At 46.5% G+C, this 27911-nt stretch overlaps 1 protein-coding gene across 2 annotated transcripts; it reads right to left on the bottom strand.

The window, feature by feature from the left end:
- Nucleotides 1-27736, bottom strand: AQP3 (aquaporin 3 (Gill blood group)). 2 transcript variants are annotated; one of them, XM_041422040.1, is made up of 6 exons: nucleotides 27566-27736; nucleotides 4824-4950; nucleotides 4527-4664; nucleotides 3072-3190; nucleotides 2138-2355; nucleotides 1-1459 (listed from the first exon to the last, which is right to left on the bottom strand). In XM_041422040.1, the coding sequence occupies exons 1-6, from the start codon at nucleotides 27638-27640 to the stop codon at nucleotides 1285-1287; spliced, it is 852 nt and encodes a 283-aa protein (XP_041277974.1). In that variant the 5' UTR covers nucleotides 27641-27736; the 3' UTR covers nucleotides 1-1284. The 2 variants fall into 2 exon arrangements, with proteins under 2 accessions (XP_041277974.1, XP_041277973.1); XM_041422039.1 differs by lacking the exon at nucleotides 27566-27736 and adding an exon at nucleotides 13709-13917.
- Between the last annotated feature and the right edge of the window lie 175 nt (nucleotides 27737-27911).

The raw sequence follows: 27911 nt of genomic DNA, 5'->3' as shown, positions 1-27911 counted from the left end.
TAGGCTTTGAACAAGTTTCTCTAATGCATGTGACTTACAAATTCTTTCACAACCAATAATGTTTTTTTTTCCAAATACTTTGCAATAATATGGCGTTGGGAGAGTCAGAGATCCCCTGAGATGCCAGTACTGCTAGTACAGGAGGTGCCTGACCTCAGTCCCTCAGCCATGAGTACCAGGGATATCCCAGTTATTCTGCAAGGTAGAAAAGGAGGTGCTCCACAAACCACAATGCCATAATCCAAGGCCATCCCAGGAAAACCCAAAATTATCTCAAAGCTGATAGAGAATCGGCAGTTCCCATACATCTCTATATGAACTCATCCCAACTTTGGTATTTAGTAACAGCTTTAAGGAGTATATTTATATATAAATCTACTAAAACAACAAAAAAAAACCCCAACAACACCACTGTAAAATTTACGTGAACACACGCAACTTAAGCAACACTGTGTTTCCACTGGATCTTTGCTATTAGCTGCTTGCAGTTTATATACAAAGCTGATTAATTAGAAAGGCTGCTTCTGGTAGCCAAGCTTTCTGTCTAGGTTAGCCCTCATTAGAACAAGGATTTCCTGCATGTGATCTTCTAGGAGATGGCAATACTAAAATTTTTGATTGTAACACCAGGATGTACTTGTTTGTAAACATTTTTTCTTACTATTAAATGAAAATCCAATGTATTCTTACTCTCTGCACTGACATTATGGATAAATATCTAGGAATTCATAAGAGATATGCAAGTTTGGCTAATAAAAATCCTCTAGACTAGTTCATTCCTGGTGTCAAGGTACTGACTTTAGAGCAACATCAAGCAGAATTTGATCCACAGAATCACAGGCAAATTTCCTCCAGGATGTAGGAGGTTCCAATCCATGCCAGCAAAACAATTTAAGTTTTGCATGATCCCCATTCTACAGACTGGAACACAGGTTTGAAGGGAAGCAGTTTGCCAAGGTCACAGGCAATGTCAGCAACATAGCTCAAAAGAGCTTCAAATTCCTGAGCACCCAATTTGTGTTGGACAACAATGCCCACTTCTCTCCTGACTCCTACAGTCCTCAATCCCCTTCTATTAGGAAAAGATTATATGGTACTGCATTTGGAGGAAGGCTCACAGGGAAATGTCAAAAGCAAATGTGTCAGGGATATACAAAAAAGAAAAAAAATTACTAGACAGGTAAAAAACTCTTCCTGTTGTTCTTGAAGCTCTTCTTAACTTCTCCTTTTTGCCAGCTGCAGTCCTGAGTAATGAATACCTGCCAGATCTGGGTGGCAGCTTCCTCAGACCCTCTCCTTGTGCTTCACATTAGCCAGCTTGACTGTCTCCTGCTCGGAGGCAGGTGGAGAAGGCTCATCGTGACATCCAATCGTCAGCTGATAGACAATCACTCCCGCAACCGCCCCAAGGAAAGGAGCCACAACTGGAACCCACCACCAGTGGGACGGCTTACCAACCCTGGAAAACAAAAAGAAAGTGCACAAGGTAAGAACTGCAGCCTAAGCATTAGGATATTTGAACTTGGACCTGGAGCCATGCAAGACCTGACCCGCTGCAGCCATCACCACCCACTTGCACAGGACAGTAACACCTGCACCTCTGCAGAGCTTCCAAGGCAAATGTTGCTACACAGACACAGACAAACACTTTAAGTCCCAGTGACAAGCAATTCAGAACAGCTACTTTCAGGACTTCCAAGTCTATCCACCAAGAAAGGAGAGAAGCATTTGTTGTGCCTACACTAGGCACCTTCAATTCCCTCCCACTGCTTGCAGGAAAGCAACCCTTGACGACAGGCTCTCTTAATTGTCCCCAAAATTAACAAACACTTCTCATTTTCTACCATTAAAAAATCATTATGTGCTCATGTTCAAGGTGCAACTGAAATTCTCAAGGATGCTCCTAGATTTCCTCTTTGATAGCAAAGTTGTGTCATTTGCTCTCACTACTGGAAGTTGCCCAGTTTCCACGATTTCTTAAGAAGTCAAAAAGCAGACAGTGTCTTTTAGCAACATTTAGACAATCCAATGATACCTCGTGGCTGCCAAGACCCTTTATAGTGCCAGAGCTACCATCTATTTGGATTCATAATTTATTTCCCCTTGATGCTCAAGGTTTTTATTGTCAAGCACTTACCGGAACACTTCAGTGCCCCAGCCAGCAATGGCTGTGAAGAGACGAGGCCCAAAGTCCCTGGCAGGGTTGACAGCATAGCCAGAGTTGAAGCCCATGGAGGTTCCAATAACGAGGACAACAAAACCAACTGTGAAAGCCTCCAACCCGGTGGGGACAGGGTTGTTGTAGGGATCAACAATCGCCAAGACACAAACAATCAGGGAGGCAGTGCCAATGAACTGGAGAGGGATGGGGAAGGAGAACAAGAATTTAATCCAGATTAGTCTTCTAACCAAGTTATTTAACTCCTCTGGGGTGTAATTCTCTTAAAAGGAGGAGGTACACCAAGTCACTATCAGACACAGCAGCCATAGGCATAAAAGAGTGGAGCGTGCTCCTGTCTTGAGTTTATGGCAGACCAGAACCTCAGTCAAATCCCTGCCTTCCTCCCTACCCCCAGAAGAGTTATGAATATCTGTTTAGGCAGCCAGAAAAGCTGGAAACATCTTCCTAAACCTCCTTCCCACATGCCGTGGCTGGTAGAAGCTGTCCCTTTTGTGGTTGATGGCAAGTTTAGGAGACAGCCACATTTAATAGCAACCACCACCCCATACCCAGCTGACCTCTGGATTGTGCCACACCACAGTACCAGGGTGAGAGTGAGGAAGAGCTATCATTCCTCACACTATGGCTCTTCAGTGGCTATGACAAATGGCATTCTTTTCTCTGGTGTCCTGACCAGTGTAGTAATCCCTTGGCACAAACCTTCTGGCTGTAAGGTCCTTTCTAGTGCTGCTCTTCCTGTGGGCTAGTGAGACACCTGTGTCAACTCCAAAAAACCTTTATTGACATCTTGTCTTGAAATTGCAATTCATTTTCTAACTAAAGGTGAGGCCCAGACCCACCCAAAAGATTCCTCTTCAAATGCATTTTCATTCTGCCAGCCCCCTCTTACCTGGTCAAAGAAGCCATTCACAACATTCAGATGCTCAGATGGGTAGGTGGCAAAAATACCAGCAGTGGCATTCTTTCCTATAACAGTGAGCTGGTTATTGTCAAAAGCCCAGATAGCATCTAGAGGTAGAGAAGGAGAAAAAAAAATCATTTTCTGTAGAGCAAACACTTATTTGGAAAACTTAGGACATCATCCACCACAGCTTTTTACCAGTCAGGCTCAGAGGCAGATGGCATTAATCCCTGTTCCTAACAATTATTTGCCAGGCATCAAGAAAGAGTCAAGAAGCAAAAACTAAGATGACTCCAACTCTCTCCCACAGGTAACCAAACAGCTGTGGTATCAGTCTTGGTGTGAAGACATGATATAGTGATATGGATTAGCAAACAGGATTTGGGCTGTTCTTTCACTTTTCTGAGTTACAGCTCCCAAGGTTGTCTTTAGAGCCACCAGTGCCTTGCTTACCACGGTGTAGAAGCTGGATAACTAACTTAGGATGGTCTATCTTTCCTTCATGGTGAGTGGAAACAAAACCAGACACCTGTGAATGCAGCTTTCCCATGGGTTAGGTAGCTAAAATGGGGTTAAATCCCTTCTTAAGAGGAGGCCTCAGTCCACAAACTGGAAAAGTGTTGAACTATCACCCTGATGTTTACTGAGAGGAAGGTAGGTCTCCTTGCTTCTTCTTAAAGTGAAAAGTAGTTCCAGCCAGTACTGGGGTGGCAGCTTCGTCCTCCAGCTGGAAACAGCAGTGACCCAGATGCCCCACTCAGCTACAGGGAGCATCAATCCTATTGCTAGAAACAATCAGGGGGCAAAGTCTGAGTCCAAGTGTCACACTTGATATTAGTAGAACAGCAAGGACCAGCATAAAAATTCAGTCTTTGCCCACTGAAGATCTCCCTGTGATGATGAAAACACACAGGAGAAATAGAGGCATGAGGAACTGGATTTGTAAGGTGCTTTCCAAGGTATGGAATCACCCTGATAAAAGCAGCAAAATCTGCTAGAAGTCACGTTATCTGGAAGCTAACACAAGACATGTATTTGACATTTGCAATGCATTTGACAACTTAGTAAAGACTTCATTTTTTAAGCCAAGAATGAGAAAACGGTTCTGGAACAGTGAACAGATATAAAAACCTTCATCACTGCTAGTGTTTCACTGACTTTTCTGGAAGAGCAGTAGATACAAAAGAGCCCATCCAGAGGTCCAGTGTTCATTACTCAAGGGCAAAGATTTGCACTTTGACAATGCTGGTTGGCCTTCAGATTGCTTTGAGGAGGCTTGAACTCATCATCATGAGAATGGGAAAGCCATCCCACAAATTCAGTAAGGAGATCTCTTGAATACTGCACTGCAAGTGCTCCTCTCTGATATGGAAACCTGCCTCCCTGCAGTGAGTCACAATCAGTAGTCTCACCTCCAAAAAGACACAAGGTTTCCACACTTACCATAGTACAGCCCAAAGACTATGCCAGCTCCAAGGAAAGCCCCCAGGGTTTGTGCAAGGGCATAAATTGGCAGCTTGATCCAGGGCTCCCGGGCCAATAAGCACATGGCAAAAGTGACAGCTGGGTTCAGGTGTCCACCTGCAGAGAGGTTGGTGGTTAGTGTACTTTTATGGGCAGAATGTAGGGCCCAGAATTGTGCCAAGGGGCACTAGCTTCCATACCAGTGCCGCACAAGAAAAGCAGGCTTACACAACAAGTGACACAAGTGAAACTCAGCCTACGTGGAGCCACACGTACCTGACACCTGTCCTGCGATCAAAATGCCGAGCGTCACAGCGAAGCCAAAGGCCAGGTTGACAGTCAGGAAACCTCCATGAGTCCCTCTGCTGAGAATGATCTGTGCAACAGAGCCACAGCCAAAGAGCTAGGAGGAGAAAAAGAGATTGAAATTACCCTCTCTGTTTCACATCAGGGTCAGTTGCTGACCAATGCCTGCAGTTGCTCTCCTTACACCTTCACAGACCATCATAGTTCACTCACAATTCAAATCCTGCACAGCTTTTATCTTTGGTTAAAGTATCTACACATTATCTGTAGAGATGGGAGAGGAGAAGAAAGGGCACAGACAAATCTATCTCCTGGCAGGGTGGACTGAAAACAGGGCTAAAATTAAAAGCAAGATGCATCTACAGGAGTCTGGAATTCTTTGTCCAAACATCTAATTTTAAGATGCCAGGTGAGAAGGAGGAGTCAGATATCGTCCTGGTCTGAGATATTCACAGTACAGCTATGCTGATGAGGCATCTGGGTTAAAAAGGGCATCATTGTGTTAAAAAGACTAACAATTGTTTGAAACAGTAGCACATAGGGAATAATTCTGTTAATGCCTGGAAATACAGTCGTGACTGAAGAAGGTCACATTCAGCCTGACATTCATGGAGTTCTCTTTCCACGCTCCATCAAGAAAGATGCTCCATATTCAAAAGAGTCCACCAGCACAGCCGGTCTTGTCCTTCTGTCCAAGATCAGGGGTGCAGCAAACCAAACACTCTGGCAGAGTTTATTTTGGGTGATAAAACTGTTTCCTAGTAGTTAAGAAAGGTCTTGCTTAAAGGTGTTCAACTGGATAATCTTTCTCTTCCCAACTGCACCTAAAAGCCCTCATTCCTATGCTCACTCTTAACAACTCAAACCAGTTTCTCCTGGCAATTCAGTTCATCAGTCATCCAGCTGCAAGCTTTCTATCTTGGCAAGTCTTTCCACTATGCAACATGTAATTTAAAGAGCTCTAAGCCTGATCATCTGTATGCTTGTATTTCCCAGTGGCTCCACCTGAACTGACCCTTGATGTACTATCACTTGGAATTACCACATTAGCAGGTACTGAGAGGATCCTTAAACTAGGACAGAGACTACAGCCTTCTCATGAAATGCTCAAATCTAGGGATCAAGGCTTGACTTATTTCTTCTGACCACATGCCCATGACTACGACCCCACAAAGACTTTCTACTTCTGTGAACTCCATCATCCCACAATTACTCAGTTGCCACAGAGGTAGTAGAGGTGGTATCAACTCCTAGAGGATAAGCCACCAAACAGGCACTGAAGTGGCCAGGTTTGCTGCTGTCTATTCTTCAGCCAACACTGGACATGCTCATTGAGCAACACACGATCCAAATCAGAGACAAAGACAAAACACACATAACTTAACCCCTCCCCTACCCTTGGCAACTGAAGAATTGCTAACAAAGCAAAAGGTGCACTCAGCTTGCTTGGAAAGGAGCAGCCAGGTAGGCTGCAGGCTGATTCATGAGGTGGACACTCTGTAAATAGGTGCCTCTTGACGAGGAACCAGGTGTCCAACACAAGGGCCTTGTGTAAAAAAATAAAGGAACCAGCTGAACTCGTTGGAGAGGGAGGGATAGCCAGCACTGCTCTCTACTGGGTGCAGTCAGAACAGCCCCTACAATGTCCTTACCGAGCTGGGAAACCATGGCAGAGGAGACTCCAAGACAAAGGTAAAAAAGATTTGTTTAGTGGCAGCAAACAGAAACAGCTATGCCCAAACCACCAAGGGAAGCAAAGCTCCAACTGAGCAAATAAATACAGGCTAATGACCAGGGTGAATCCTGTTTCTCCCTTTCCCCAAACAAGACCCACCAAGCTTTGGAGAGATTTCAGAGAGTACATGTCCATGGTGTTTGCCTCTCAAAAGCCACACAGCACATCAGTCTGACCTGGCAGGGGACAAGCCCACAAAACCTGAGTTTGGTGGAGTTTACCCCTGGTGATCCCTAGGGATTTTGTGTTTGTGTTATTCACTCTGTAAGAACTGGCAGTTCTGCAGGTGAATGGTGGTTGGCTCGTTATACACATACCTTTTGGTTGCAGAAACCACAGAGTAAAATTTTCCCACCTCCACCTCCCTGATCACCCACAAAGGTCTTCCCTTGAGCTGGAGGAACGCCAGGTCTGCCATTTCTCAAGAGGTTATCTCAAGAGGTCATTCCCCATCCTCCTCTCCTCCATCCTCCACCTGGCAGTAGCTCTCCAACTTTTCCTCAGAAGGGAGTCCATGGGCCATGCAAAAACACCCTGAAGCCACTCCACAGGACCATTACAACCATTTATCAGATGAGCCGTGAGCACTATTTAGCTTAATTCAGCGTAACAGTAGAAAACTTAACCCTCAGCAGATAAAAAGAGCACAGAGATACTTAGGGACAGGTTTGAACTTTGATATGCAAGTGTTCAATTCCATCCTGCACCAGTGGAGTCCACTAAACACAAAAATACAGTGTCATGCATGACATCCCTCCATGGCATTTAACTTTAAGGAACCAGTTCAAGTCATGCTCACCCAGATTTTTGTGGCAAGTACCTCGACACTACAGAGTTTTGTTGTGGTAATAGCTAATACAATTTTTAATCACACCACTTTCACTTCTGCTTTTTGCTAGTTTTCTTTCCAATTCCTTTACCCAGGTCAGACAAGACCAGAGAACCTCAGCTTTCATTTTTAGGGTTTTTTTGTTCACTGCTCACAGAGAGCTGTTCGGGAGCATCTAGCTTGGATTGAAAGGCAAGGAATGTCAAATAAAAGTGATTCAACATTTTTCCCAGTCTTTTTAGTCCATGCAATGTATTTAAGAGTTCTTAAGCTCACTGTAGTCAGGCACAGTGATGCACACCCAAGGGGAGATCACACACCATTCCTTTGATTTTAATAACCTGCCTCCCACGGCGTTTTGTTTTGTGGTTTTGTTTCTCATTTGCATTTGTTAGGTTTTTGTTTTGCTTTTTCATTTGTTTGGCTTTGGTTTTGTCGGGGGGGGGGGGGTAGAAATTTTATTTTTGTTCTGTTTTTGTTTTAAAAAAACTTCTGAAAGAATATCCAGCCAACAGAAACCCAGGTTAGCACCTCCCATGATAGTAGGTGCAGCAGTCAACTGTTACACACCCACGCTACTAGCCAAGTTCAAAAGTGGTTTAAAGTGCTAATAAAATACTTGCAAAAAGCATGACTCTGATGTGTTAAACTTGCTCTCCAAGGAACTGAAGTCAATGCACCCATTAACCAGGTTAATAGAAGCCTGCTCCCTAATTTCATCTTACTGACTCTAGCAAATCTAACAGGGAGGCTTCTTACTGCTCATGGGGTGATTCAACTTCTTGCACTGTGAAAAAGGGCTAAGTCCTTGTTCTGCAGGAATGGGTTCAAGAGTGGCAGGGCTGACAGACTCCAGAGGGGAGAAGAGCACCCCTGTACAAAGGAGGCACCAGCAGCAGCAAATAATATGAAAAGGCAGCACATTGCAGGAGATACCTCACACTCAGGAAACCTCGAGATCCTTGTGTCCAGGGCATGTTTGGAGAGTGAGCAGCTGGCTTTGTCACTCAAGATAAAAACACCCTATATCAATGTCTGAACACATGAAAGCCCAGTAGCCAGTGAGTGATGTTAGGAAACAACCATGGAGGTTAAAAAAGTTGCAATAGCTCATGAAGAAACAAGGCTACAAAGGCAGCCTATTCAGGCAGACCTTGTGAAAAACTGCTCCATATGTGAGCTTCATGCATGGTGTGCAGAACTCTTCACACAAGCCAGGTTTCTTCCTTTCTTGTCTCCTCCTTTCTTTGCCAGCACTTTTTTACACCTTCATGTGCAACACAAAAGGCCTGGGTGCATTTGCTCTTCAACTTCAGACAGACTGGTCTCTAAATGTAGGCGGGAAAGCTTTGCTGGCATAGACCAGGAGGAGTGCAATTACCTGAATTACAGCTTTTCTGCCAGCAAATAACAGAGGGATTAGGCAAGAAACCTGCTGTAAATTTACCCTAATCATCCTGGTGGATGGGAAATACTGGTCAGCCCTTGATGTACTCTGGTTAATGGGGAAGATGCCAGAAGGGCAGTCAAACAATGAGTCTGCTTTGAAGGAAGAGACCCAGAGATACTGACGGATGATTTTAAGTTTTGGACACACAGAGGGTACCACTCTTCATAGGGAGAAGGCAGGGAGCAAGAGCAGCGTGCAGAGATCTTGAACTCCATAGCTCACATGGCAGGAGAGCCTCCATCAGCCAAAAAGACAATGCAAGATGCACTGTTCATTATACTTTTCCTTAAAGCATCTCTCAACCAACCAGGCTGGTCACCATTCTCAATTTGCAAATCAAGGAGAAACCTTAGACCCCACAGCCCAGTTTTTTGTCCAGCACAGCTGGAGGCAGGGTATACAGAAGCAGCCCTGCAGGAAGGGCAGCAGCAGATGGTCTGTTATGTTACAGCACTTTGTGCACCACCCACTGAACGAGAGCCAAGGCAGGGCTGCAGGGCTGGAGAGATGAGAGATTCTAAGCAAAACTGGGCCCCACATACATCACATGCTACAAAAAAACATTGCACAAAGCTGGAGACATGAGCCTCCCTCAGCTCAAGAAACTTGAGCAGAGGAATTGGGCATTAGGGAGGAAATTCACTGGTTTAGGTTTTTCACACATGCACAGAAGGAAAAACACTTATTCTGATGTCCCCTACTATTGTTCAGATCAAGAGGTTTCAGCCATTAGAAAGATCGGTGCATCTGGTGGGGGTTTTGTCACAAGGCTGGGCACTCCTGGGGAAAAGCTGCCTTCCCACCGAGGGAAAGTCTTGGTGCCTGAACTGTCCTGTTTGTAGGAAGGAAAAATGTCTGGCTCCTGGAGAGAGACAGCAAGGAGGGACAGTTTTGGACAGTTAATGAAGAGCTTCAACCTCTTCTGGTGAAAGGGTTGAGGGAAAGCAGCAGCACTGCCACTTCCCATGTCCCCGTACCCAGCAGCACAGGACCCACCAGGTCCTTCCCTTGCAAGGAAGAATTAGCAGCACCCAACATGCTTACAGCAAGGGATTTCCACTCCCTTTTACAGCCTTGCAAATCATTAACAATGAAAATAACTTTCTTAATTTTCTTTTTAATTACATTTTCCAAATGTGACAAGCTGGGTTTAAGCAAACCAGCCCAAATCAAACAGCAACTGTGGGAACTTCTGTGCTGCGCCCAGACCATTGTGGGATGAGCAGCAACTTTAAGTTGCTGACACAGAAGTGGGGCTCCCCTTGCTGTGGTCATCTCATGAGATGAAGCTCCCTTTGCTTTAGTCATCCAAACCACTTTGCCTTTTTTGTTTCTGTGGTCTACAGCACCATTGTATCCCAAAAAGCTACCACCTAGCCACAAAGTCAAGGCAGCACCAATTGAAAAGCAATTAGGAGTTGATTTGCTCTTTCTTTGTGCCTCTACAGCACAGTGAGAGATTCACAGTGAGTCCCACTCGGAAATCAGTCATAATCACATTACTTCTCCTGCAAATGTAAAAGACAAACAGAGCCAGCTTTAGTATTTACAGCTAGCAGAGCAAGGCAAACAGACCGAGCCTTAAGAGAGGCACGGAGACCCACCATGGAAATCTGGCATTAGTGGGTTGCTACAGTAATAACACAAACAACAAGGGACTGGGAAAATGCCTTTGGCGTTTGTAGTGCTTAACGATTGCCAGCAAGCGGTGCTTCCAACACAGGTATAAAGCTCAAGCCTAAAGTGCTACTTAGAAAGTGAATTTCGAAGAGGGGAAATGCCAATTTAAGTATCAAACGAAATGTATGTAGAATCAGTATTACTATTTTTGCAACAATAGAGACACCACCCACAAACTAAATAAAAGTTATGCAAGGTGCTCTGCACAGCAAAAGTGGCTTGCAAGTAGACAGCAACTTGCCTTGGCATTCTTCAGGGCTTGGCTGCCTTAGCTGGATTATTTTCCTTATCTTAAAAAAAAGAAGCACTATTCTAACAGTCCTTTCCAGCTCAAGCCACTCTATGATTCTACCTTCACCATCTATTTAAAAAAATGAGAAAAATAAAATCAAGCACTAGGTTCATTCTTACAGGCAGCAAGACTACGCAGGGATCTGCAATAGCTTTTGTCTAGAAGAGTTTAAGAGAGCTGCAGTCATTATGCAAGTGAAAGGGAGGAGGGAAGAAGCTGAAGCAGTGCCAATATCCACAGCAGGACAAGTTTTACATTACACACTGAAATTTAAAGTAAACTGCAAACTTTAAACCGTCTCCCTCCCTTGGAGCTCAAGAAGTTGATTTCAGTGTGAGCAATATCTAACCTTAAATCCATCCCTGAAAATATTCTGTTCAAACATATTTGTGTTTAGTCAACTCCATCTCCCATGAAGAAAATTTTCATGGATTCAGGTCTTTCCTCAGGCATTTTACTGTGAAGACCAAAACAGATATTTACTGGGATGCAATGCAGCCAAATGCATAGACACAGCTCAACCTGCTGGCAGGGTGCGCAGCAGGGACTTTTGCAAGGTATAAAAAGGCAACTTCTCTGCTGAGAGAAAATCCAATGCAAACAATTTTCCAGGCTAACTGAAAGGGGAAGGAATTCACTTCCAAGACCCTTTCTATTTCAATATAATAAAAAGATGAAAAGGAATCAGGGTGGTAAAAAAGAAAAAGCTGCAAGTTTCCTTCATTGAGACAAATAGACTGAGACAGCAGAAGCTGGAAAGGGATTGACTGGCTTGGATATTGCAAGTTTCCAGTCCTGGAACCCATTTTCCTCTGGTGTAGCCTGTTTTGGACTTCTGACTCTGCGAGAGCATTCACTGCCTTTGGGACTTTCCCTTTCCTCCCACAAGCCCACCCCACCTTCCCCCACACGGACACAGAATGCCCACAGCACTCCATCCACTGCAGAGCTGCTGCAGGATATCCTAAGTGAGCTTGTAAATCCTACAAGACAAAGCTGAGTGTGCCACTAAAACCAGTTCAGGAACTCCTGAACACAGTAAAGGCTCAGGCTGTAAACTTAGACACACACACACTGAAACAGAGCAGGTTTGATGCTCCTGAGGACCAGGTATGTGCTGCCCACTTCTGCCAGTGCAGTGGTCAGTGTGGCTGATGGGTGCCCATCACCACTGCCATTTTGGAGGTTGCTTATGATTTTGGACCAAACCCTTACTCAAGCTCTTAGCAGATCCCAATTCCTCTCTGCCTGGAGAGGCAAGGTGTAAAGAAAAGTAGTCACTGTTGTTCCAGCTGTTACAGTCAGAGGATGGACTAACAAGGTTTGGATCATGAGGCCTTCTGAAAGCTCAGATCCAAATGGCTAAAGGCTTGTCTCGTTTCTCAGCAATATTAGCTTTGCTATCAAGAGGCATTAGTCCACCTCACAAGACTCACCTTGTTTCAATCCTGAGACTAACAGCAGCGACATCAGTGATTAATAGACAGCAATCTTCTAACTGTTAATCACTTTCCTATCACCTTCTTCCCACCTTAATTCCAAACAACCCTTCCTGGAAAAATCAACAGGACTTGTTTGCAAATCACCAAAGCTGGGTCACTCTGACAATAAAGCCATTGCACCATACAAAGCTGCTTTCTTTTAAGAATGGTAACATTTTACACAGTCTTAGCAGTGTCTCCTAAGCTGCCATAGATGATTTCAAAATCCTCTCTGCATCATAAAAAAAAAATCTGATTTATGAAAGCATATAATTTTATCAGTCTTTTTGTGTTGTTCCCCAGGCGCTCATCAAGCCTTCCTCTGCCTTCAAGTATTCCAACCCTTACATTTCTCTCCAAGCAGTTCAGCCACCAGTTACAAAGAGGTGTAAACCCACAGTCACTCCACTGAAACCTTCAGGATTGCTCTAGATTTACACCACCTCAGAGGAACCTGTACATGCAGATATTCACTGTGCAAACTCCATCTCATTTCTGCCCCAATATATGTGCATCAAACCTGTGGCCAGTTGGGCAGTCCTGTGTTTTCAGATGCTCTAAGCCAGATATCCCTGTCACTGTTTTTCTACACCAGGATTTACTCCACACAGCTCATACACAACTCACCTAGCTGTTCATAGCTGCCTTTAAAGCAAATTGCAGCCACTCTAAACATGTGCAACCACAGGCATTAGACACACACTTATCCTGTTTTGTCCCTTATATTCCACCCCTTTGGAAACTGAGCACTAAAACAGGCAGAGGACTTTTATCTCCATTGGCCACTGAAAAACACACTGACTGATAGCAAGCACCAGCTCCCAGGTGGCTGTCAGCAGGAGCTGCCGTGGTATCGTGCAGCCCCACTGACAAGCCCCTGGGGAATCAGGAGCTGACAGCAAAAGGACGCTGCAACAGTTTAAATTCCAGCTATTTCTTCATGATGCGATGCATGGGGAAAGCTAATTTAAAAAAAAAAAAAAAACCTCTTTCACTTCCTCGGGTGATAACACTTGCAATATTTCAGAGCCAAGAAAATATCCCAAGGCAGACAGAAAGGAAGTTTTGTATGATCTCTAGCAAAACATTTGCTGCTTACACAGAGATGTTTTGCTCCCTGCACTTTACAGATGCACAGAAGCTTCCACACACTCAGCAAGCTCTTCAGAGCCCACATTTTGCAAGAAACCCCAACGTCCACCCTTAAACAATATCATTAATTTTTTCCCTGCGCACAGGGACTGTCCTCCAGACCCCTTGCAGCAGGTTGCACCAGAGGTGGGCTCACTCCCAAAGCAAGCCCTGGCAGCAACACAGCTCCTTCACCAGGACAATTTCCCCCAAACCCATGGGTTGAAGAGCATCCCCACACTACAGCACCCACTCACCACCAGGATCAGCGTCCCCAAGCACTCAGCCAGTGCTTGCCGCACTAATTTGTTTCTGATCCTCAGGTGCTCCTCAATGGTAGCAAGAACGTCCTTTTGCCGCCCCATCGCAGTAGAGGTTCTTCTCAAGTGGTGTCAGGGAAAAAGCAGCAGCTGACAAAGCCTCAGCAAAGTTTCTTCTCCAGCACAGCTGCCTTTGCTTATAAATAAGTTCATCGATGTCTGACACACCTCCTGGGTAACCACACCCCTTCCACCCGCTCTTCAAACCCAACTTTTTTTTCCTGCTTTTCAGCACGAGACAGTGTGGGCGGTTTTTTTCATTTTCCTTATTGCTTGCATAGGTGAGCAAAACATTCAGGAGCTTCATAAGCAGAAGGAATTAAATGTGTCCTGCTGAAGCCACGGCTGTTTTCATCACCAGCTGAAATGCAGGGCCATACCTGCCCTTCTCCAGCTTCAGTTAAATTCATAGACTGAGCAGTGCCTTACCCATTTGTGAGAGCCTGGTACCTTGCATTCAGATTTCCTTCCCTCCCAAGCTCTTGCAGGTGGCAAAGTGATGTGTGCTGCTGTGCTGATTCAGAGGCTGTAGGTGCTTTGACAGAAAAACTGGGAGGCAGAAGGCTTTGAACCCCTACAGCTAAGTCTGAGGCTCTCCTGAGCTCCAGCAGTTAGCCAGCTGAAGCTGGGACTGTGAACAAGACCAAGCCTCTTTCCACAGAAATCTACATTTGGGTCCGAATTCTTTTGTGTCATTACAAAGTTACCTCACCCTCCTAGAGCTTTGGGAGAGCCCTTGCAGCCCAGTTCCCCTGAAAGCTGTAAAGAAAAGACATGAGACGCCCAGTGCAGAGCCAATCTCCATCACAGGACCTCAGTGAGGAGCCCACAGACTTACCAAGCCACACAGGAAAGAACCCTTGCTGCCTTTTCATTGTCAGTAACATCCTGTATCACTCTAGGACTGTTCCACAAGATGGCCTGGATGAAAGCAGTCCCAGTCTGTACCACCTGAGGTGAGGACTGCTAACAGGACATGTGCAGCTCATGGCATCTGGTTTTTGTTAAGTGAGTAGTAAAAATTCCCTGGGCTCCTTGACTCACCAGGTCTTGATGCAGACCAGCAGGGCTGAATTTGCAAGCCTGAAAAGGACCCCTTTCCTTGATTTTTTCCCCAGCCTTCTCTGCAAAGCCACAGATGCCCAGCTTTTCCTCTTCCCCTTATTTAGCCATCAACTTTCCTGTGGAATAACCAGAGCTTTTTAGTACAGTGGTGAATGAGCCTTTATTTTGTACAGAAACTGCAGCCAACACGAGAAGCAGTCAGGAATGTACCTAAGAAAGCAATAATGTGTGAGGAATCAAGCACAGGGAAACACTGAAGTCCAAACATAATTACAGGGACAGGAAACTTTCCTCATTTTTTAGTGCTCAAGCCCAGTCTGGAAGTGCCAGCATCAATGGGGTCCTCTGAACCACAGTGAGTGCTCCATCAGCCCCATGCTTGCTTGCTTGCTGCATCTGGGATTTGCAAATGAGGGCTCAAGACAACCATTTTCAGCCTTCTCTCTATATCTTTCCCCTCATCATCTTGCAGTGTATCACCAGAGCCAGGGAGGCTCCCCAGTTCCTCCCGCACTCCCCTCTCCTTTATATTCTGCCCTGTCCTTTTGCCCTGATGCTTTATCAAAGCTCTCACAGCTGGAAATTAAGCTGTATGTTGGGGTTTTTAGCCTTTTGGCAGTTCCCCAGCTAAAACATATGCCCACCAGTGTGTAGATGCTGTGTTCTGTGGTGTAGTTAATTATTGAGATTTATTTAGGCTAGTTCCTATTCCTTCCCTGATGGTGAGGACAGGGCCAGCAGACCAGCAAGGGAAAGGTGAGAAGCAAAAAGCATTGTGATGTTCTCCAAGCAGGTAGGAATATTTGTTCTGTCTCCAGCATCTGAGGCCCTCTGATACAGGTTGAGGATACAGGCATTTCCTCACAAATAAGGAAGGGAGGGGAGATGCCGAGGTTCCAAGGTCGATGGTATGTCTTGGTTTTGGCTGTAATAATTAATTTCCTTCTTACTAATGACTTGGATTCAGTAGAGAATAATGCTGATAACACACTGATATTTCAGCTGTCTCTCGGCAGTGTTTACCCTAACTCAAGCCCTGGTCAGTTTCCCAGGCTCTGCCAGGCCATGGAAAACCAGGAGGGGGCATGGCCAGGAGAGCTGACCCACACTGCCCAAAGGGATATTCCATGTCACAGAACACCATGGCCAGTGTGTGAACTGGGGGGAACTGGCTGATCACTGCTGGGAAACAGGCTGGGCATCTCTCAGTGGGTGGTGAGCAATGGTGTGGTTTATCAGACAGCTTTATTGGGTTTTATTGTCTATCTTTCTCTTCTTCATTGTCATTGTTATTACTACTAGCAGTATATTTTATTTTATTTCAATTATTAAACTATTCTTATCTCATCCCACAAGTATTACAGTTTTTTACCATTGCCTTCCCCACTGGGGGTGGGCAGGGGACAGTGCATGGTACTTTGTCTCTGGCTGGGTTTTTTTTTTACCACGACATGGTAGAAGATAATGATAAGACCAGCATCAAAGCTGGTGCTTGGAGAAGTCTAGACACAGGCAAGCCTGAGGTGCTGGGGTGGGTGCTCCGACACCATCTCTGTGCCTGACTCACTGCCTGACCCCAAGCACATCCTTCACCTTTCCACACCCCAGCTTTTCCGTCAGTAAATTGGAGAGTGATATCAGATTCCCTTCTTGGGGCGTTGTGAGGGTGAATCACTGCAGCCCAAGATCCAGTGACTTAAAATGAGCAATAGGGAGTTATGCAATTGCTTTCCCAACAGGCAGCCATGTTATTATCTAGGAAGGAGCTTGGGGAAAGTACAGTGATGCAATGGTAGAAAAAGAGGGACATCCTTTCAGAAGCAATAATCAAATAATCAAAGTGTGGGCAAGGCCTGAAAGGTCCCAGTGCTGGAGCTTCTCTGTGCCAATACAGGAATTGCTGTGCTACACCAATCTGCTGGACCTAGGTACACATAATCTAAACAGAAATCATTTAAAGATGTCCTTAAGCAGCAATAGATTTCCAAGAAAGCCCATCTCCTGCAATAACTGGTGGTCAGGGTACTTGTACCCATCCTGGTGGTTAGAATATATCCACAGGATATATTCTATCCACAGGTAGAAATAAATAAGGTTGGATGTAGCAGCTAAGAATAATGAGACAAGACCTCAAAGCTGCTTGGCTCTCCTAGAGTTGGGTGGACATGGAAAGACATCCATGCTTTTAGGGTTGCCTTCCATAGACATCCAAAGAACCCCTTTCACAGCACAAAGTCTCAAAGAAGGAAAATTTCCAAAACTCCATCACAAAAAAACTCATGCTTGACTTCCTGGTGGTTTTGCCAGAGCTATTGAAGTGCAAGCAAGGGATTCCTCTTCTCAATCACAGCGTGATTAAAATATCAGGTATTAAGGTATCTCGAATGAACTACCCCTACCAATCTGTGCAGTGTCAAAAATCAGGGCCATGTACCACCCTAGTTTATGGAATCTGCTTGTTGCCCAGAGGAAACTCCAAGAGAAGGGAAAACTCAACTCAGTGGGGAAGTCAGAGACAACATTGTTATGTTGTGCTCCTGCCATAAATCTCAAACTTTTCTTCCAGTGTCTTCTGGGACCAGCAAATACAGCTGTACCTTGAAATTATCCAGGGTTTGAACCTATGTCTTTTGATCCTGGTTCAACAGGGCACTCCTCTGTGATGTTTGTCACTTTTTTATTCCCTTCCTTTCTCTCCAGCAGAACCATGCAATGTGCCACAATAAACTCACTGTGCACTCTGGCTGTTATTTGTAGACAAGATCCAAAACTAACACCCAGGTTCTAAGCGTGCTGTTTGTGTTTCAGCCTTGCCACTTGGCTCCATCTTCATTACTACATGCCAGGAGAAAGATACAGGTGAAATTATGAAGGAAGAACCAATTGCTGACTGCTCCCATTCAGCTGTTTTCCTACTGGCTATAGTGACACAAAATAAATTCAGGCTCGTAAACTTTTAGGCTTCTGCAGAGTTCTGAATCATCCCCCAGCAATCTAATTTTTCCTATTAAAATACAAGTTTAACAAAGTAACAAGACTTTTTCTTAAGTAAGTGAATGGATAAACCTGGGCTGGTGGGTTCCACAGCTTGTCCAAGCCAAGTGTATTCGCTCATCCCAGGATGGATGGTGCAATCCGATAGGGAGAAAAGTGTGAATCACTCAAATCTGTAATGAGTCACTCTTTGCACGGATGGCAGGGTCACCCAGTGCAAAAGCCGTTATGCCAAGAGAGGTCACTGTGTCAAGGCATGGCAGGATTCTGCCTTGTGAAATCTCCCTTTGGAAGACACCTCTAACCATCTCCTTCCCATGATCTACTTGACAGAGCAGTATGGTGACATGTTCATTAGATTTCATTAAAAATAAAAATTATAGCTTGTCTAGCGAGGCAGGGTAGGAAGTGGGTGGGTAGGAAGTTTATAAGCTTTCTAAACCATTCTAGCTGGAGGGTTAAGCACTGAGATTTCAACATCCTGCCTTGAATCTCCAGATTTGCAGAGGCAGGTGTTTGTTTCATGTCTGGGTCTGCTTTGCCCTCCAAATTGAGTTAGAAAAATGAAGAAATTCCTCCAGGAAAGAGTGATAACCCACATAGCTGAGTACTGTTTATGACACCTGGTTTTGGAGAACTTAAGGTGAAACTGCAATCCTAATTTAGGATCCTGGGGCACTAAAGAGTGGCCTGGAACCCAGCAAACTGGGTTTGGACTTGAATTACTATATAATAATAGGAATAATATTTTAAATTTCATTAAAATAGCTCTTCATGAAGCCCACTGATTGGGACCAAGTGAAGGAATGGGCACCCTGACATGAGTCTGTGCCTGAGGTAATTCAGAAATATCTCATAGGGATGGATCCCCCAGAGCTATGTTGGGCATGGGCCTACAACCTGTGCCCCTGGAGGTTCCTTGTCATATCTAGTTTCCTCCTCACCCCAAACCTTGTCCTAATTTAGAGGAATAAACAATGTACATCACATATCATTCCTGTAGAGGTGCCATTTTCCACTCTCAGTGGTTGCATGCCAGAGCAACTACTCCACACTGGAAAAGTATCAATTGCTCCAGAAGAAAGCTTTTTAATAACACATCTGAAGGGAAAGCTATTACAAACAGCTCTCCTGAAGTAGGGTTTTGGCAGGGGCTTCTCTCATAAACTGCTCTGTGTAGACAGCTGTTCTTCTGAGAGCTGCAGAGCCAGTCCTGACTTGGAGACACTGCTGCTGTTGTGCACCACAGCAGGAGAGTTCAAAGACTGCAAAGGCAGAAGACACAGAAATGGTGTGAAGCTCCACCAGCCCGAAGTGTGAGTCAGGAGCAATGACAAGAACTTTCCCTATCAGGTGAGGACATGTTCCAGAATGGAAAGTGTGCCTGCTCTCCAACTTAACCACAGCTAGAGGTGTTCCTCAGCACAGAAACAATCACCTTAAGAACAAAAGAACCCACCTAGGTGTAATTTTAGATGTGTATTCCATGAGATCACTTTAGGAGCGTCTCTTTGTTGGGCTACAAAGGAAGACTAAAGCAATTATCCCAGGTGGAGACAGCTACATCTAACTGGTGTAACCCACCCAGTCTCTAAGGGGGTGCAGACCTGCAAGATTCAGAGATGTTTCTACTACAGGTGGGGTGCAGAAGGAGCAGGGAAACTTTAAAACTGTTCCACAATTCACAGCAGGGTCCCTCTCTGCAATGCCACTTAAATTCCAGATCACCTTTGCTCAAGAAAGGTGAATTGAAAGCATAAAAGGTGCAAAGGAATGTCAGAACAACAAACGGGTGAATGGAGTCTTACCAGTCCAGTGTGGGCCAAAAGTGCTCAAATAAGGCAGTGAACCCAAGACCAAGCTGGGACATACTGCTGTCAGTAGGTACATTAGGAAGAAAAATAAGTGTTTGCCTTGGCACAAGTGCAGCTAGGGATGAATTAGCTGTTGACAATCTTAGGCTAAAGCATAGAAACCATAGGAGTATGGATATTCAGTGTTTTCCAACTCAAGTAACATGTTTTTCCTTCCCAGGAGATGCAAAGGCAGAAAGTATCATTGGGTTAAATCTGAAAGGAGGTGTGGTGTCCCTCTTTTTCCCTAGTTTATGTAACCTGACCTAATTCTATACCCCCAAATCTCACTTGCAGGAAGACTTCCTTCTAACCTTCACCCTCAGAGAAGAGAACTGGGCTCCTGAACTGTAAAAGCACTTTGGAGCAAACTACATGCCCTGCCTCTTGTGTCTTCAGGGCTGTTGAAGGACTGTAACTACCAGTTCACCTGGACTCTCCCTAAATCCACCTCTGCAAAAGCAAAGTGAGCTTGTCTACACTTGCTTCAAGCGAGAGCAGAGTCTGCTGTCCTCTTTGGGACATTCATTCCTCCAGCTGATTTTAAACCAGCCTGAGTCCTGGGGAAATTTCCATACTGACCTATTTTTTTTTCCCCCTGGGTAGTTTAAGTATTAAACATCATCCTTTAGCAAATAAGCATTAAGGAACTGCATTGTAATGGGCATTTCTGAGATTCCATAATGAAACAGGGATTTGGCATGGACAAGCTACCTGAGACGAGTGCCTGCGGCTGTGGAGATAACAGGGCTGTAAACAGAAGGGCTGGGCTGTGCAGTGGATGCAGCACCCAAAGTCAGGTCAGGCACCCACCTCCTGATCCACCACAAGAGCCCCTCTCCCAAAAAAAGGAATAATGTCCTTTACCTGACAGACATCAGTAGGCATGGGACATGAGCTGGTTTGAGGCAATAGCTTTTAATCTGGTTCTGGAGTCTCCAAGGAAGTCTTGATCTCGTGGGAGGAGAAAAGCAGAGAACTTGAAAGCCACTGTGGTGAGAGCCACTCTCTTTTCCTCACTCCCCAAGCATGAAGTTACAATCATTGACAAAACCTGTGGCTGACCTGGAATATCCCAAGAGTAAAGAGCCAACATTTCCTTATGAAAATGTCCTGACCTCTTTTTCTTGGCCAGCCCAGAAGGAATTAATGTGGGGATTTACACGTAGAAAACCCCAAGAAGAGTCAGCAAAGCAGATTCCAAACTAGGATCCAGGAGATATTCAGAATTTCAGTCCTAAGCTAGGACCACTGAAACAGGGCTAATCTTGTGCATGGGAATACATCCTTTAGATCCTGTGTGAGGACACAGGAAGCCCCAACTTGCTTCAAGGTTCAGGGATGGATCGTTTTTGAGCTTGAGAAGCCCACAGTTGGATCAAAGTGGTTTAAGGAAGCAGAGAGCAGTGCATGACAGAGGCGATCCCAGCCCATACAGGCAGTCCAAGATCTCTCTGTGCCCCTTACTTCCAAGGGCAGGGCGGGGTGTTGAGAACAACCAGGCCAGAAGCCGCAGGATCTGCCTGTCCTGGCACAGGATGGGTGGGACAGGGATGAGAAGCTGGCAGAAGGGAACACATGCTTTCCTTGAGCCACCAGTGCCTTTTGAGCCAGTGCTGGCAGTAGCTTCCAGTCCCACCACCTCCTCCTGGGGTCAGACACTCTTTTTTCCCTCAGGCAAGGAAGCCCCCATCCCTGTCAGCTGCCAGCATCCAGTCAGAACAGGATGAGACCTAAAAGGAGCACCAGGTGGAGGCAAGCACTGGGTGTTCTGAAGATCCTCTCCCTCCTCCACACACAGAGAGCTGTTGTGTATCCTTCTGGGATGCAGAGGCAGTGGGTTCCCTTGTCCTAGCAGCCCATATCTCCCAGTAAATCCCAACAGTAGAATCCCATCCCCACCACAGGTCTTGTTCACTTCCAGACTAGAAAAGAGGGAGTAATGGGAAGGTGGCAAGAGCAGTAGTCATCCAGGGAGCTCAAAAAACACAGCTCAAAAAAACAAACCCCTCCCCAGGCTGCAGCAGCCCCAAATCTTGCCATCACAAGCACTTTGTCACACCAAGTTTGCAGGGTGGTAAGAGCGGGGCAATACTGCCAAGGCATCAAAATGATCATGCCGTAGCAGGGTGTCTTGCCACACACCCCACTTGGGAAATCATTTCCCAGCAAAAGCTGTCAATGAAAGTCTGTTGTGTGTGACTAGAGTTTCCCAGAAGGGAGCTCTGGATCCTCTGGGAACAGCTTTACCTGTTAACTACACACTGATGTACCCATTCTTGAGCTCCAGTGTGCAGATACTAAACTCTCCAGCCTGTCGTGGGAGGTGCAGGTGATGGATCTCTGATGTGCCCCCTGTTTCCTGAGCCTGCCACTCAGACACTGCACCCACCACCTCCTGCAGGAAGCCCAGAGACCTGAATCAGACATGAGTCGGGCACCTGGAGTCAGCAAATTGGATACCTATTACTGAAAAGCAAGATAAGATCTCTAATACTCATCCTGCTTGTGGCTCGGGAGGATCTATTGCAGGAACCCAGCTGGGGCATCCTCTCAGCCTTGCAAAACCCTCAGAAAGAGGCACCAACCCTGGCTCCACACATGCTCTCCCACCCTTCCCATGATGAACACACTCAGCTGGCAGAAATGACAGAGCGAGGGAGTGGGGCTTGGCATGGCTGTCGTTCTGCTCATTCATTCTTCCCCCTGGCAGATCAAGTCAGGGATGAGGAGGGAAGGGTAAAAGGGCTAGAGAAAAGCTGGTGGGATATCCCAGTGTGGATCACTGAAGAGGAATAAGGCATGCCAGTCATTTGTGGCAGGCTTCCACAAGGGATGTGCTAGGAAGACTTGGTCCTGGTGGCTCACACAGAAATCACAGGAGTCTGAAGTCTGAAGTTGAGGCTATTATTTACCTATACAGGAAACTTCTTGCCTTGCTTCTCATCTAGGAGAGCAAAGGTGTGTGGGGAAGGAGAGGCAGCAGTCTTCCTCTGGTGGGCTTTGACATCCCAGCACTTCTGAGATCCCTAAGAGGCAGGAGCTGTGCCTCCCACTCTCCCACTAGTGGAACAAGTGGCTCCACAGCAGGAAGCACAGCACACTGCATCTCTTCCAGTGGGCATCCCTGAAGCCCTGTGGAAGCAGCAGCAAGCTGCAAGGCTGGTGGCTGAGCTCAGCAGGCCTCCAAGCATGAGCTGTCCAGAGTCTGCTCATGTGGAGAGCCAGCAATAACTCTGGGGTTTTCAGCCAAGGGCCATGGGTTCTGAGCAGCCCTCAAGGATCCAGGTCCAGGGCATGAAAGAAGGCAAAGCTGTAGCAAAGAGAATTGCATTGGTGGTGGTGTGACCTGCTTCTGGGATTGCAGCCCTTCACTGCAGTGTCTCATACTGCTCCCAGGGTTTGTCACAGCAGTAATCCTGCTCCTTCAGAAACAGGCCAAAACTCTTTGCTCGTCTCAGTGAAGTGAAGAGGTCTTCAGCAGTGTGTACTAATGTACAAATGATGCTGCCCATGCTGGAGAGGCAAGGTATCCCTCAGATCAGGCATATCTATCAGAAAAATATCAAATGGGGGATCAAGACACATGTCCTATCCTTCAGCAATCCTTTACACCAGTGGTGTCCCAGCAGAGAGATGCCTCCTCTTGGGCTAAACAGCCTGGTGAGTTGTGTCAAGTTGGACCACAGCAAGCCTGGGAAGCAGGGCAAATTGCTAGTAATAACTTTTGCCAGGTCCTTGTATTGAGAAAGGAATTAACTTTTGCTGTCTGAAACACAGTTTCGTTGCTCTGGGAGGAACACTGCTCCCACGACACCAGCCCAATGGTTTTCTTTTTGTTACCACTTACCATAAGGTGCTTCAGAGGTGTTTCTGGAATGTACACTGCCCTTAGGGTGACTCTGGGCCATGAAACTCTAGAGTAGCTTATGGATCTCTGTGGTAAAGGATCACATCTGTTGTTATTACTTCCCGCTGCTGGAGCTGTTGAACTCAGGTCACTGCTCTGTCTTTCATCACTATTGTTTTTGCCGCTTGGTAAACAGGCAACTTTCCGTCCTGTTTCTGGGACAATGCATCCTGCAATGGATGGGCTCCAAGCTAACATCGCAAGGCTACTCTTGATTTGGGTAACAAAAAAATGCCAGGATAAGTCTTCCATGCGTGTAAACTGTGGTATCTTCAGCTTTCAGCAGTAGAGAATTTAGCCCCAAAAACTTGATGACCCTGGGTGACGATGCTCCCCTGCTTGCCTTCTGCACCATTGGCCTGCGAGCAACACTACAGGTGGTTTAGACATGTTTGGGCTCTGCCCTAGCATGTGCAAGAGCCCTGGCCACTGCCTGGGATTATACTTGAGATATTACCTCCTTTCACGTCACCCAAGATGAAGGAAAGCAGAGATATATGTGTACCAAAGCTGACTACAAACCTGAGCTGTAATAATGTTCAAAGACCCCTGCTGAGGAGTTTGCATGAGTGCAAGACACATTTCTTAGTGCTGGATGTCCAACAATAATGGTGTTCTGGCTCTGCATTCCCATCTCCCACGGGGATTGCAAATCCACCAGCGTCTAATGGCAAGAGCTAGAAAGCCCTGTAATGTGCCTGGCCACGTGAGCCAGTTTTTGAAGGGCATGGGAAGGAAAAGGTTTTCAGAGGAGAGGAGAGGAGAGGAGAGGAGAGGAGAGGAATATCCACAACCAGCCTTGATGAGTACAGGGCTGTGGGGTTTCAGATGTTTTTGCACTTTTGAAATATGTTTAAAAGTGAAAGACAGTGAAGACAGCACCAGGAAATTCACCCGAGGGCTAAAGCAAATAACACTTTGCAGGAAGAAGCTGGGAGTTCAGCATGTTCAGCTTTTCAGAGAGAAGATGGAGAAGCAGCTTGATTATAGGGTACGATACCACTGTGAGGAGAAAAATACAAGGTCTTTAATTTCCAGCAGAAAAGCTTGTCAAGACAAATGTGTTTTAGCCCTGAGCCAGGCAAATGCAAACAAGAAGCCCAGGCATGGTGATTTGCTCTTACCCAGTGCAGTGCTGGCTCTCCTGTGGGCTGAGGGCTCAGCAGAGGGGTGTCCCTTGAGGGAGAGGGAAGTCACAGTAGAGAGCAAGAATGTGTTTCTGGCTGCCCCCTGATTGCAGGTGCTGCTGCTTCAGAGCATGCTCCATGAAGCCCCCCTTTGAAAGAGCGAGTGGAAGGGGAGAGACAGGAGCAGAAGTGATTTGCTAGCCTGAGGCTCAGACGGGCTGAGCCTGTGCTGCACTAGTCATGTAGTGTGGCATCCTTGAGCTCCAGGGATCCGGAGCCAAGCCAGAATAATTAATTGTGCAACACCTTTATGACTGGGAAACCTGCCTCCCTGTCCCTTTATACAATGGCAGTGCCCAGGGGCAAGTCATCTCTTGCTGATTGCAGAGCTGCCGTGGCAGGAGCAGGGTCCCAAGGTGGGTGACAGTGGCTGGCACAAGGCAGGGCAGGGACCGTTCCTGCTGCCCCTGCGTGAAGGGCAGGATGCATTTGCAGACCCATTCACTGCTTCTGCAATCCCTCAAGGGAATGAGATATGTGCTTTAACACCTTGTCCAAGCCCAAAACAAGAATTTCAACCACCCCAGCAGGTCTAGCTGATTTTTTTTCTTTATCCTCTCTGTTGCAGGCTCCTACAGTCATCTTCCATTCATCCTTCACACCACGTGTGTGTCATGGGACACAGCCAGACTGCCCACACCAGGAGGATGCAGCCATACAAACAGTCTCCCACACGGTGCCCCAGGCACAGCCGGTGCCCAGCGCTGGCACGGAGGCACCCAGCGCGCAGTCATGCCAGGCACTGCCCTCCTCCTGCACTGCCTGTGCAGGGCTGCCGGCCCCCAAGCCCTGAGTGGGCAGGGGCAGGGCAGCAGCAGAGCCCAGGGCTGGGCAGGGAGCAGTGGGTGTCACTGGGATGTCGCAGGGAGCTGTGCCTGCACTGCCAGGGTGGCACTGGGATACGCTGGGCTCTCCTCTGCTGCGGGGCCTGTCCCAAAACAAGCACATTTGGTCACAGGGGCCAGGGGTGTTTTTGGCTGTGAGGTCCAAACATCTGCCTGCACAAGGTCTTCTGTTGTGCCTTGTTGGCACAGCTGCCAGCACAGCCTGTTGCTCTGCTCCCAAGCTTGCCCAGAGCGTTGCCATACTGGCACTGCTGGGGGTTGGATGTTTTCTCACCTGCTGTTTACCTCAAGCATATATTTATGTCAAGCACTTCCAGAAGTAGGCTAGTTACAAATTTATGCTTTTACCCATCTTAAAAATCATAGTTGTAAAGGCCCTGGTAGCCCTGTCTTGCATCTGGGACTGAAGAAATGGTTGGGAGACAGAGTTGCAGGTAGGCAAGTTCTTCGGCCCACCAGTGAAAACTTCCAAGTGCAGCTCAGGTGGCCTCAGCAGAGACTGGACAACTCCTTGCTGACAAAACATCTCTGAAATTTTGGAAGTCATTCACCTCTTATCTGAAATTTCTGCAGCTCATAGAGAGGACAAGACCACTCACCACATTTTCCCCACAAAGGAAATGGATCTGTTCCCTCATGCTCACAGAAGCAAAGAAGCCCCAGATGGGTGAGGCTGGAAGGGACCACAGTGGGTTGTATGGTCCAACCTCCCTGCTCCAGTTGGGTCACTTTGTACTGATGGCTTCTGGTGGTCCCATGGCAGAAAGTGAGATGTTTTCTCTGTGAGATGGTGGCTGGGTAGAAGGATTATCTGAGAGGTAACAATCTTAGATTGGGGTGGTGGGGGGAGGTACAACATTATAAACACTGCTCATAAAAGAACTGGACATGTGGGTGGAAGCTCTGGTGTTTAGAGATGAAGACAAGGCATGGAGATGGAAAGAAAAGGGTTCGGGAGAGTGTTTAGGGTATGATGCCATGGAAAGCCATTCTTGGAGAGATCACCCCATGGTTCCCCAGAGAGAAACCCAGACAGGAAGGTGGTAGAACCCAGAGGTGGCTGGATGTGGTGACAGGAACTGCCAGCCTGTGGAGGGCATGGGAATGGACAGGAGACAAATGAGAGAGCCACAGAGAGACCTGATATCAGGGACACAGCATTTGCAGCAGGGAAAGGGAGGAGGCATGTGTGGAGCTGATAAGACTTGGGAGAAGCTGCAGAGGGACTGGGGCCAGTGAGCTGTGTGCAGAGGCAATTTAAACTAGAACTTAAACTGGGAGTTAAGACAGCAGATAAAGGGCCTGAGGTTAAGACAGGGAGAGGGGGAATGTCTCTGCAGACAGGCAAAGAAAAAAGGAAGTAATTTAGGGCTGAAGGGCCTGTAAGCAGAACCAGGCAGAAGGACAAAAATTGGGAAGGGCAAAAAAAGCTGAGGTGGACAGGAGGAGATGCTCAAAAAAAGAATGAATAAAGGGAAATTAGTGTGTATCAACCACGACAAGCTCTACCATGAGACCCAAAAGATCTATGAGTCTCACCCCTGTCCTCTGCTGTCAGCAAATACCCACAAAAACTTTCAGGAAAAATACGTTTCACTCCCACTTTGTAATGAGACAGGGGCCTCCCACCAGCTGGTCACCCTGGAGTCCCTCTGCTCCAGCTGGTGGAAGGGGAGGGGTTGTAATGAATAATAAGAACTAAGACTCAGGTTTTGATCAGTTGGGTGGCTTTTTTCAACCACAGAGAAATGCTCCACACATGTGCAGTAAAAGAATTGTGTTAAAGATTTTAAGTCCAGCCCTCTACCAAGAAAAGTCAGCCTGAAGTTCACCCACACAGTCTTTGGTTTAAAAAAACCCTGAGTTCACACATGAACACCTAGTCTCCACTACATCTCCTTTGGGATGTAAAACAGGCACTTCTCACCTGGTGAACAAACCTTGTATCTTCTGATTCCCTCCTGCTTCTCCTCACCTGTCTTCAAATTCTTCAATTCCATTCCAAAGGACAACATAATGACCTCAGCTTTCCCAGGTCTTTCACAACCCCCCCAGCTGGAGAAGTTCCTTCAACTCCCTTCACTCCTAGGGAAGAGAACATGAGAGGGAGGCATCACCCCGCTTCAGCTGAGCCCAGAACAGATATACATCTGTCCCCCATGTCCATCGTATCAGAGGACCCAGGGCTGCACATGCAAGCCAGCTTATCTGAACATCCAGCAGTGACCACTGACGGTGCAGACCAGCAGCGTAAAGAGATGTTAACTCAGCCCCCCCTTGGAGGAG

The sequence above is a fragment of the Onychostruthus taczanowskii genome, unplaced genomic scaffold (assembly GCF_017590055.1).
Source record: "Onychostruthus taczanowskii isolate IOZ18803 unplaced genomic scaffold, ASM1759005v1 scaffold70, whole genome shotgun sequence".
Classification (NCBI taxonomy): domain Eukaryota; kingdom Metazoa; phylum Chordata; class Aves; order Passeriformes; family Passeridae; genus Onychostruthus; species Onychostruthus taczanowskii.
This window is presented reverse-complemented; position numbering and strand designations above follow the sequence as displayed.

Coding starts and splice junctions, on each gene's coding strand:
- AQP3 (XM_041422039.1), bottom strand. CDS start 13,816: ATGGGGCGGCAAAAGGACGTTCTTGCTACCATTGAGGAGCACCTGAGG. Junction 3,191..4,526: donor AGTCTTTGGGCTGTACTATG/GTAAGTGTGGAA, acceptor CTCTACCTCTAG/ATGCTATCTGGGCTTTTGAC. Junction 2,356..3,071: donor TGAATGGCTTCTTTGACCAG/GTAAGAGGGGGC, acceptor ATCCCTCTCCAG/TTCATTGGCACTGCCTCCCT.